The sequence below is a fragment of the Cydia strobilella genome, chromosome 2 (assembly GCF_947568885.1).
Source record: "Cydia strobilella chromosome 2, ilCydStro3.1, whole genome shotgun sequence".
In the NCBI taxonomy this organism is placed as follows: Eukaryota; Metazoa; Arthropoda; class Insecta; order Lepidoptera; family Tortricidae; genus Cydia; species Cydia strobilella.
In genome coordinates this window covers 25,063,819-25,076,018 of record NC_086042.1, presented here as the reverse complement: position 1 = coordinate 25,076,018, position 12,200 = coordinate 25,063,819, and the positions used below count along the sequence as shown (strand labels likewise).

General features: G+C 33.8%; 1 protein-coding gene across 4 annotated transcripts in view; it reads left to right on the top strand.

Annotated features, from left to right (window-relative positions):
* Nucleotides 1–12,200, top strand: part of LOC134753588 (uncharacterized) — a 57,679-nt gene that overhangs the window by 34,718 nt on the left and 10,761 nt on the right. Inside the window, exon 1 of one of the 4 annotated variants that reach the window (XM_063689539.1) lies at nt 3,064–3,211. The exons of 2 other annotated variants lie outside the window; for them this stretch is intronic. In XM_063689539.1, the coding sequence (XP_063545609.1) occupies nt 3,106–3,211 (106 nt within the window). In that variant the 5' untranslated portion in view covers nt 3,064–3,105. Of the gene's footprint in view, nt 1–3,063; nt 3,212–3,741; nt 3,979–12,200 lie in introns of those variants that run through there. One more of the 4 variants, XM_063689549.1, reaches the window with a different exon arrangement.

The window sequence follows — 12,200 nt, the reverse complement described above, 5'->3', positions numbered from 1 at the left end:
TGAGTTACAATTTTACAACATTAATATCTCTGTATGTGATGCTGTATTTTTGTTACCTATAATAAGTATTATGTATCAATATTCGGCGTGCCACCATATGGCACATTATTAGTGACAATTGCTTTGGTGCTTACAAAATAAGCCTTCAGGCCAATTCAAGCATACTAAGTAGTACTGATGTCAGAATGACATATAACTGATGTCATTCAGTTATTGTGTATTTTGCTCGTACTTGTTCGTACATGTATTGGCGTGAGCGAGACACACGATAACTAAATGACATAATTCAGATATCATTATGATGTCAGTGTATGTTTGAATTGCCCTGCCATGGGCCTGCCTGTCTCTTTGAATCTGTGATGCAATACCCACGCAGTTCAAAAGTCAATTGGATAATGTTTCCTGCCGTTACTATATTTACCTACTCTCAGGACATCTTGTGGACAATATTAAGGATGTGCACTGCATACGCGATATCTATTACTGGGTTTTCCGCTCTATTAAGAAGTACCTTGACTTTAAAATGTACTACACTTCTTGTAGGTATATTATAGTTTGTCAAAGGACTGTCTCATTTCAAACATAGACAGAGAGAATCATACTATCTTTATCTTACAGTAGTAATAGCACCCAAAATAAAATGATGAGTATAGTTTTTTTTTGTTCTTATTTACTGACAATTTGGTTTGACCAATATATCCTGGTTTGATAGCATATTCAGCCAAGCTACTTGTACATGTCAAACACATATCAAGTGAGTCTGTCAAGTCATTTCTGTCAGTAGAAAAAAGCGGCAAATTTAAAAAATGTAGGCGCGAAGGGTAATTGTCCTTTAGAATATTTTAATTTCGCGCCTTTTTCTACTGACAGTTTGTCTAGCTATATATATATTATACATACATTTGTATTTTATACATATTTACAACAATTACATATAAGAATGGAAAGATTGGATCGGAAATGTCCTTTTAAACCAGTATCTGCCTAATTCAGAGATAACTGTTTAAACAGTTGTTCGGGATTGTTTGTAGTTTTTGGCCAATATGTCCGATAATTTTGAACTTCGACACTTTAAAGCGCGAACATCGAAAATAAAAATTTCGTTGCCCGTCTATCGTTCGTATACGGAAAAACGATAGAGAGGCAAACAGACGAACAAATAGTATCATTCTTTTAACAAATCCTTTATAATCTTATCATAAAATACATAATTTAGGAAACAAAGATTACACATTGATATTGAATAATCTAGTTCGCGATTGATAATAACTGTTAAGACTTGTTGTTTATAATCAAAAGGGCATTAAATGATACAATAAAAGCAATGAGTGAAGTGTTGATTTTAATATTAGCCACTACTGTGCCGGCTATTATGATATTTTTGCTTTTCGTACTTGTGATGATGGCGGTGTACCTTTATTTCTATTATATTGGTAAGTTTCTTACATAAACATTCACTTTGAATATAAGTGTCGATAGATGGCAGTAAATTTACAGTGATTACAAAATTTACTGTGACAATAACCCTCTCTAATCCTTCTATACTATCTAGAGATTGCTCCCGGTACTATATTCTCTTTGCCAATACGCACTTGTACAGTTTTATCCTGTTTGAGAATATTTTATACATAAAACTGGCGGTTTTCGAAAATAAAAATTCACAATGACAGAAGTTTGTTTATAATTTTAAAACTAACACCGGACTTAATCGCGTACAAACTTACGTTTATTTATGGCCTGACGTTTCGAACGTGACGTTAAGTTCGTGGTTTTAAAATTATGAGTGAAAATCGTGTTAATTTAAATCAGTATAGAAGTTTGTTTACTTTTTACAAGACAGGTGTCAAAGGTTTAATTGTCATATAAAATTGATAATGCTAGTTCCCGTTTCTGCCACGACTTCTCTTTCCGCACAGACTCTACCTACGTAGAAACATCAGGTTTTTTGATTTATTGGGTAGGTGTAGGTAGGCTTTTTGAAATGAGAATAAAGGAAGCACTAGAGTTAGACAAAGCTAAGTTGGCAGCGATTTTGATAGCCCAGACTGTGCTAGTGTTATTTAGTTTAAACGTCATAATTTCGTAGGTTTGACGTTTAAAATAGCATTTGCACAATCTGCTAACTAACTACCTAATTATAGAACTACCTAATATAAAAATACAAAACCAGTCAGGAAATAATTTTGATTATTAGTTATTAAATGATTATTCCCATTAAATAACGATCAGAACTGACATAAAACAAATCAACGAAAGTCTTGAAAGTCTGCTTGTCTTATCTAAAGTGGAAGTCTGCTACTATAGGATATAAATTTACTAATCATCGTGTCAAAGTCATTTCAATATTATTTTATTTTTGTTTTAGTACCTACCTATTGCTGCAGATGCAATTCAATTTTGAGCATTACGAGGGTTTCAAGAATTTCAAGATAGGAGAGATGATCGAATTGCCAAAACAACATTTTAAGCTCAACACCATGACGAAAATTTGTAATGTTTAACAAGTTGTTAAACTTTACAAGTTTTACAACTAATCCAAATGATATTGAACATTTTATCATTCAAAATAATCGCTTAAAAGTCTCTCGCACCAGCTAACGTGCAGAAACAACTCTGCGTCGAATTATTTTGCACTCTAGAAGACAAAATGCAATTTTGCACTGATTTCAAAGAATAAAGAGTAGGGGTGTCGCTGTGGCGTAGATACGAGTATATTCACTCTCTCAGCTAGAAAATCATAGAATCTAGTAATTAGCGAAAACTACTCGTAGCGTGATGAGTAGTGACCAATGATATATCATCCGTTATCGCGATACTGCGGATTGCTTATGGGTTATCAACTTATCAGTCCTCTACTCACCTGTGGGAGGGAAAGAAAGTGTTTCAACACAAAGTTATAACATTACTAGTGTTTAGTAGTAAAAAATATATAACTAAGTACGAAAAAAAAAGAACTTGTCTTACACACGTACTTATTTGCTACCCTCGTTATTTCTTTTTTTATTTTGACCTTTTTCTTGATTTATACTTGTATGCCAAAATCGTTATTTTATGCCATAACGGTAGAGTAGTGATTATACATCCAGTGAAGGAAGATATGTGACAATGGGTTGGCACAATAAAGAGTCTTTGACCATAGCTACTGCCACCACAGCGGCGTGTATGACAGTTTTCATGGGAGTATTGTGTATTTGCGTTATATACCGCAGAAGTAAGTAAAAAAAACATAAATCATTTATCACCTAGGGTGTAGCAACATATTTATAGGTACCGGACAAGATAACATTTTTTTACTAGAACATTTTTTAAATTTAAATGTGATGATGATTGTTGTTGATTGAACCTTTATTACCAAGTCAGACAAAAAATTACAATATCAAGTCAAAGAGTAAGACCTAAAATTAAATTACTAGTTTTTTTAAAGTAGCTACTGATTTCATTTAATAGGTACACAGTTTCCGAATAAAATAAACCATGGCGTATCTAAACAGCAACAACGTTATCCTATGAAATTATCCCGTTAAAACCACATAAGTTGATATGCCTTAAATGCATCATTTAATTTATTTTTAACGTGGTTTCCACCATTGCTATACTAAGTTGATAATAATATTAAGTCGCAGGCAATCACTTTTACAGACACTGTTAATAAAATGTCCGACACTGAAGCACAATGGACAACTACAAGCACATTCTAACCACTCATTCATTCATTGTAGTTTGTCGTTCACTCTCCGCCCGCGCTCTTATACTCATAATATATACATGAATTTTAAATTTCGAATCGAATCTAAAATGTCACAGACGTTGATAGCGATAGATAAGGCAAGATTAAAGTGTTATTTATTTTAGTTTTAGTCAAGTTTGAGACAGTAGCAATGATGGACACAGTGGCGTCTTTAATGATCGTTGTGTTTATATTTATGTGTTTGTATTTGTTTTGGTTCTGGTTCTGTTTCGGGTGCTGTATGAAGAGAAGTAAGTTTATATTATAACTAAACTTAAATTAATCAGATTTTTTGGTGGATTGGTTTAAAACATGCTTATTTTTTATTGATTTAAACTAAACTACTTAAGTAAACTGCGAACTTAAGTTTTACGCTATCATAGAGTTACTTATACTAGAGCGGTACTGTCATAGTAAATTTTGTAACCCCAGTAAATTCACTGCCATCTGTCGACATACTTTAAAACTAAAAATGATGATTTATAAAAATACGATAAAATGTATTTAAATATGGATAAATGATTTTTTTTATTTGCATTAATTATTTTTATGATTTTGACCCATGTTCTTTCACTGATATGCGTTAAAATTGTTAAATAACAAACGAAACCGTCAACGCCATCTATACGACTGTAGGCCAAAGCTAGTAGCGCCCTCTGAACGAGAATCAAATTTTCTTGATTTTCGAGGCACGTTTTTTCCTTAGACTGTATCCATCTATTACGGAGTTATCTATCTTTGACGCTATTAAGTCCCGTGTAAGTTTGAATTTAAGGAACAGGTAAAAATAACATCTCGCCTGTCTTCATATTTCGGATAAAAACGGGCTCAATGCGGTATTTTTTATGACAGTAATACAGTAATATACCTAAAAAAACTTGTAGAAGTAAAAGACTATTATTTTCATAGTCGACATCTTGCATCAAGTAGCGGAATTATCAGTACTGCTACTTCGACACTAGATGCCGCGACGAACGGAAAGTCTAATAATGGTAATGCTCAACGATTTTCAGCTAATATTAGAACCGGATTAACCGGAACTCTATTTCCAACTCCTTATGCTTATAATATTTGTTGTAAATTGTTAAGCAATACGCTTTTCGTCAGTCGCGATACAAGTGACATCTAGTGTCGAGTAGCAGTACTGATAATTCCGCTACTTGTAGGCCTCCGTAGCTCAGTTGGCAGAAGCGATTGGACCGGTGTTTCATCTGTCGCAGGTTCGAGTCCTGCCGGAGATGTAAATTTTTCAATTTTTTTCCTTCAATTTAAAAATTTTGATAGTGGCTTCTTATCACGATAAACTACTTTATACAAATTATCGTGTTTTTTGCAAATATAGAATAGAGATAGTTCAAAATTTAAAGATGGTTTAAGCAAAGAGGATATAATAGGATAGAGCGGTACTGTCATAGTAAATTTTGTAGCCACAGTAAATTCACTGCCGTCTATCGACACACAATTAAAACTAAAAATAAAAATATCAAAAAATGTATTTATATATGGATAAATTTAATGATTGGCATTAATTATTTTTATATTATTTTGACGTTATTTCACTGATATGCGTTAAAATAGTTAAATAACAAACGAAACGAGAGTAGGCCAAAGGTAGTGGCGCCATCTGATCTAGAATCAAATTTTCTTGATTTTCGAGGCACGTTTTTTTCTTAGACTGTATCCATCTATTACGGAGTTACCTATCTTTGGTTTATTTAAGCTAACGATGCGCATTTTAAAGGAAGCACAAGCCAAAAATTATATTTTTGCTTCCATTGTTGCTTAAATTTTTCAACACAAATTTTTATTATACCTAAGGTGTAGTCGGAATTACCCGAATACACTACATTTTTTTCGGTACCAGCGGCAATAGTATTTAGATTGCACAATGTGCTATTAATTTGTATGAGGCGTTAAAAACAATTTTCAGTAAGTTGATTTTTATTTTACCATAATGCCAATTAGGTTATGCAAGATGGCTTTTATATTTAATTCATTAATAATTATTGTCTTATTTTGCTCGAAACCATAGTGAATCTATAATAGTCATGATCTAAAGGGGCCCACTGACTATCAGTCCGCCGGACGATATCGGCCTGTCAGTTAGAACAAAAATTTGACAGTTCCGAACAACAGACAGGCCGATATCGTCCGGCGGACTGATAGTCAGTGGGCCCCTTAATGCGGGACTTTTACCTGCATCACTTCATTATGCATTGTGTTATTTGAATGACTATATGTATGTGTTATGTCAAACCATGATAATAACGTCAATCAACTGTGGAAGTACACTCAGCATCAACAGTAACAGATGTGACAACGCTTTAAAAGTATCTGCCACCCTGGAATCCTTTTCCAAATACCATAGAGTAACTATACTTGCTTATACTAGAGCGGTACTGTCATAGTAAATTTTGTAACCACAGTAAATTCAGTGCCATCTGTCGACATACTTTAAAACTAAAAATGAAGATTTATAAAAATACGATAAAATGTATTTAAATATGGATAAATGATTTTTTTTATTTGCATTAATTATTTTTATGATTTTGACCCATGTTCTTTCACTGATATGCGTTAAAATTGTTAAATAACAAACGAAACCATCAGCGCCATCTATAAGACAGTAGGCCAAAGCTAGTAGCGCCCTCTGAACGAGAATCAAATTTTCTTGATTTTCGAGGCACGTTTTTTCCTTGGACTGTATCCATCTATTAGATATAAATCTATCTTTGCAAATACGTAGAAATATATCCCCACAGTTGGCGGTTTTAAGTAAATAGGTATCTGTCAGTATCATTTTATTGTTCTACATACATACCTACAGGGACTTACATATTTTCGTTAAGCTATTAGAGAATAAAAAACAAAAACAGTGTATAAGGGAGAGGTAGAAACGGGAGTTGGAAGGGGCAGACCTCGGCGGACTTTCTCTGATCAGATCGGGGAAATCCTGAAGAAAGGCCAGGTCAAGAGCACCCTAAACCGGCGAGCGTGTATGAGGAATGTTATGAAAGTGAAGGAAGCGAAAGAGGTATGTCAGGATCGTAGCAAGTGGAAATCCGTGGTCTCTGCCTACCCCTCCGGGAAATAGGCGTGATTATATGTATGTATGTATGTATGTATTAGAGAATGGCAAACACATTTTTTTGATGCGTAGCCTGTGGTAATTTTATGAGGGCTACTGGTGACAGCTAACCTAACCTATCCGTAATTACTATATTCACACAAGCCCATAATAACAAGCTAAAGGAAGTAGGTACCAAAGTACTTCCTTATGAGGCGATAATAACCATTGTATATGAATGGTGACGAAAGATAGAGGAGAATGGAAGAGAAAAACATGTTGTGCCGACCCCACATAACGTGGGATAAGGGCAGGAAGAAGAAGAGTATATGAATGGTTTCGAACAGAGATAATTATTATATTTACAATTAACTAAATGCATCCAGACAGATGGGCTAGCATAGCCACCAAATGGATGCCAGAAGAGGGGCGCGAAAAAAAAGAGAAATAACCTCTTGAATCTTATTTACTTATTACATAAGTACACAAGTACCCGTAATAATATAAAATATAAGATTTTAATCGAAGTTTTATAAATGACGACTATTTCGAAATTGAATTCTATGTTTGAAAGGATAAATTCCAAAATTGAATACGTATTAAGTTATCTACCGCAATCTCGTATAAAACTTGCTTGCTCTAATAAAATGTGAATTTTATGTAGCAGGATTAAGGTTCATAATAATGTCCTGAAGATAATGTTTTCATGTTTTGAAAGATAGATAAATGCTAATCTGATTAATGTTGCCAATAATATGCGATTTAGTTATTAGTTTATTAATAAATATAAGAAGAATTGAACGTGAATAATTATTAATCGAGGACTTAAAAAAAAATCGTGATAAAAGTTATAATGGACGAATTGACAGCAGCGTTACTTTTTATGGGAATAAACATAATGTTGTTTTTCTGCCTTTACGGAGTATTCGTCAAATTTACTGGTGAGTGTTTTTGTTTGCGTGGACAGCGATAAAATCACATATTATAGTCTGTCAAGCAACTTTGTCGGTAGAAAAAGGCGCAAAATTCAAGATGTCTATAGGGAGATAACCCTTCTCGACAATTTTTTTTTAAATTTGCCGCTTTTTTTGCGTTTTTGTCAATTTGATAGGGTTAAATTAAAAACTAGCAAATGATGATGCCGCGTCCTCGAGAAGAAAAAAAATATCATCCAGTATATCGTTAGGTGACAAAACTCACTAAATACTAAAAAAATAATTTAAAAAATCAACCTTATTCAGATAATAATACGTTTCAATATGGCTTTGAACTTGTGGTGGTAATTAGTGAGTTTTGGTTGTCACCTGACGATATAGTAATTGGCCACTCTTAACAATAAGGTTTCAATTGGCTTGTTTATTTCTAATTTGTTAGGAGTGGCCAATTAATTAAATAAATTAAATAATCATTTATTTTCAGGCATGGCCCATAGAGGTGTTAGTAACAAAAAACTTAAATACTAATGTTAAAAAGTACAATTAATTAAAAATTAATATGTAGTGGCCAATAACTAAAGTAGTCACCCTAATTGGTATCTATTAATTTTATCTATCGGAAAAACCCCGATAGCTGATTTAAATTAGTGATAAAGGCCTCGATTTTAACGACTATTGAGCTTTAAACACAACCGTGTTGTGTGACTTGTGTGACCGTGCGCAATGTCTTATTATAATCAGTTGCCGCGTTTTTTTAAATATTATTAATTATACTGATCATGAGATCATGTCTGTCTGTCTGTCTGTCTTTCCGTCTGTCACCAGGCTGTATCTCACGAACCGTGATAGCTAGACAGTTTAAATTTTCACAGATGATGTATTTCTGCTGCCGCTATAACAACAAATACTAAAAACAGAACAAAAAATAAGTAGGGCTCCCATACAACAGACGTGATTTTTTTGCCATTTTTTGCGCGGTACGGAACCCTTCGTGCGCGAGCCCGATTCGCACTTGTTGTTTATTAAATTGCATAATATTTGCAATTCCACATTTTGCTCGTGTTTTTATTTATTGACATTGATAATATATTTATCATTAAAGATCGTAGATATACCAGAAATGTATAACAGCAAAACCCCTTTCATTTTAAAGTAGTTGCCAACATTTTTAGGGTTCCGTAGCTAAATGGTAAAAAACGGAACCCTTATAGATTCGTCATGTCTGTCTGTCTGTCTGTCTGTTTGTCCGTCCGTATGTCACAGCCACTTTTCTCTGAAACTATAAGAACTATACTTGAAACTTGGTAAGTAGATGTATTCTGTGAACCGCATTAAGATTTTCACACAAAAATAATAAAAAAAAACAATAAATTTTGGGGGTTCCCCATACTTGGAGCTAAACCTTAAAAAATTTTTTCCATCAAACCCATACGTGTGGGGTATCTATGGATAGTTCTTCAAAACTGATATTGAGTTTCTAATATCTTTTTTTTTAAACTGAATAGTTTGCGCGAGAGACACTTCCAAAGTGGTAAAATATGTACCCCCCCCCCCCCCCCCCCTGTAACTTCTAAAATAAGAGAATGATAAAACTGAAAAAAATATATGATGTACATTACATTACCATGCAAACTTCCACCAAAAATTGGTTTGAACGACATCTAGTAAGTAGTTTTTTTTAATACGTCATAAATCGTAAACCGAAATTTACCTTTCACTCACGTTTCACATAAAAATACATTGTTAAAATTATGTAATGTACGGAACCCTCGGTGCGCGAGTCCGACTCGCACTGTGCCGGTTTTTCATTATAGCGCTACCGCTATCATAATTATTGTCTTATCACCAAAACCCTGATACGTAAATTAAATCGATGATAACCGACTAAAATAGAGATTTATCGACTTTTACTTTATTATCGAAGAGTCTTCGTTAAAAACAACCGTGTTATGTGAACGTGCATCATGTCATACTATATAATGTCTCCAAGTGTATATTTTTGGATTATATTCTTCATATTACTCATGATGGCAATATCTCTGGCGAGGATCAGTAAGTTTGCTCTGTGCTGTAATAGTCACTGTTTAAATTTACAATTACAGCAAAGTTGACCAAGGAAGCCCTATTGACAATAAAGAACATAAAATCAAATTAGCATAGGTACTTATGTGGCGGAATGTATTTGGAACTGTATTTACCCTTTTTGTAACTTTTTTGACCTGCATTCTAGCAAATAAATGTATTTCAAAATGTATTTCATTTCATTACTGTTAAAGAACAATTAGCGAAATGGCATTACACAGTTTTTACTATGTATTTCTCATATTCTGAAAGTGGCTCATTGTTTATCTATTATTTAAGCGAGTTGAAAGTGGAGCTTTACTTTCCAAGTACCTATATACATTTTGATTACTATTAGCAATGATAATTGAGTTCAATATGGATTTGTCGTATAATTTTCATTCCCCGATTCCATAAATAACGATGTCATTACTCAATTAGTTCAGTAAAACTTATCTCAAAAAAGACTACAAAAGGCGAAAGGGCAAAATTATTTCCAAATTGTATAATATAAGTGGTCAGCGTAAGGTTGATATTTAAGTGTAGGTAGACTGTTATTCTATTTAAACTAAGATAAGTAATCTGCTTTATTTTTTACAATAATTTGCGATAAAATTACCATTATCAATAAAACATTAATCTATGGTTTCAATATACATTTTTAATGTTTTTTTCGTCGCTGATTATATTGTTTTTTGCGTGTGTCACATAGTTTTTAGGGTTCCGTACCCAAAGAGTAAAAACGGGACCTTATTACTAACACTCCGCTGTCTGTCTGTCTGGCTGGCTGTGTCTCATAAACTGTGATAGCTATACAGTTGAAATTTTCGCAGATGATGTAATTCTGTTGCCGCTAGAACCCTAGGTGGGCGAGTCCGACTCGCACTTGTCCGGTTTCTTGAATATATACATATAATAGATTAGCGCCACTTGCACTATCCCACTAACCCGGGTTAACCGGTTAAACCGTTAAAAACCTAGTGTCAAATTGTACTGGTAACCACGGCAACTCCAGGTTTAACATTGGATATTGAAATTATTTTTACACAATTGGATGTAAATTAACCATGCCCCTACGTCTGATTTTTTTCGATTTTTTGATTATGGTAAAAATTAAGAGCGAAAATCAGATTTCATACAAATTTTTAAATGCTCCTAACTAATAATAATTAATAATTCGAAAAAAAAAACAAACGTAGCTGTGGTTGATATACAACAAATTGTTTCAAAATATTTTCAATATTGTTAATATCCAGAGAGGAAAATGAGGACTACGTTTGTATGAAAATGCGATTTCGCGCGGGTCCTCGCTCTGAATGTTTTGACATGCTACGGACTACGGCAGGCGCTACGATCGTACTGTGAAAAGTGACGATTTTGGTTGAAGAAATGTCACTTTTGACACTGACAGTTCAAATCCATATCTAATTCAGATCAGGTCATAACAGGTTTATAAACCTGTTATTAAAATCAGAATACGCATGTAAGTTTTTGATCTCCAATGGCGCCTAAAGATGTCTTATCGACATCATCTGGTCTATTGTTATTAATATCACCACAATAATTGTTAGTCCGTTCAACAGGTTATTAACAACAACAGGTTATTTCGTCGAAGTTAAAATTATCTACGTCTGTAGTATCTGCCATTAAAAAAATGTAGATTTTTTTTCAGTATTTTCAGTTACGATACTTACTTTTAGAGGTCGCTACCGCACTTTGTAGGACATTTCATTTTTTTAATGGTTCATTCGTTCGGTATATTGGAAACAATTGATCCAATAGTAAATGGGAAGAGCAAACATTATCTCAAAACAATATGTTTGCTCAGAAGTCAGGACACTAAAGGGGCCCACTGCAGATTATCAGTCCGCCGGACGATATCACCCTGTCAGTTATTCGGAACTGCCAACGTTCTAACTGACAGGCTGATATCGTCCGGCGGACTGATAATCAATGGGCCCCATAAGTGAAAACGAGGCTTTACCGCTCTATCGTTATCTTACTTATTTGTCTTATCGACGAAACGTGAATTAATTGAATGATAACCACCTAAAAGAGGGATTTGTCGACTTTAAGTTTATTATAAAAAAGCCAGCGTTTAACGCGACCGTGCATAATGATGTGGTATTATTTTATGTCACCGAGTATATATTTTTGGATTATAAATATTATAATCTTCATACTTATCTGTTTGGCAATATCAACGGCGAGGATGCGTAAGTTCTTTTGTGTTGCTGTACATATAGCTTTTTACATCTTTGTAGACAATATGTTTAAGTGTCGTCAACAACATTGATGATGTACAGTCGCCAACAGATATATTACAGCGGGCGAGGTGCTCAAAAATATCTGAACACGCACTCTAACGCCTTGATAATATCTGATGGCGACTCTACTTTATTTCTAGACT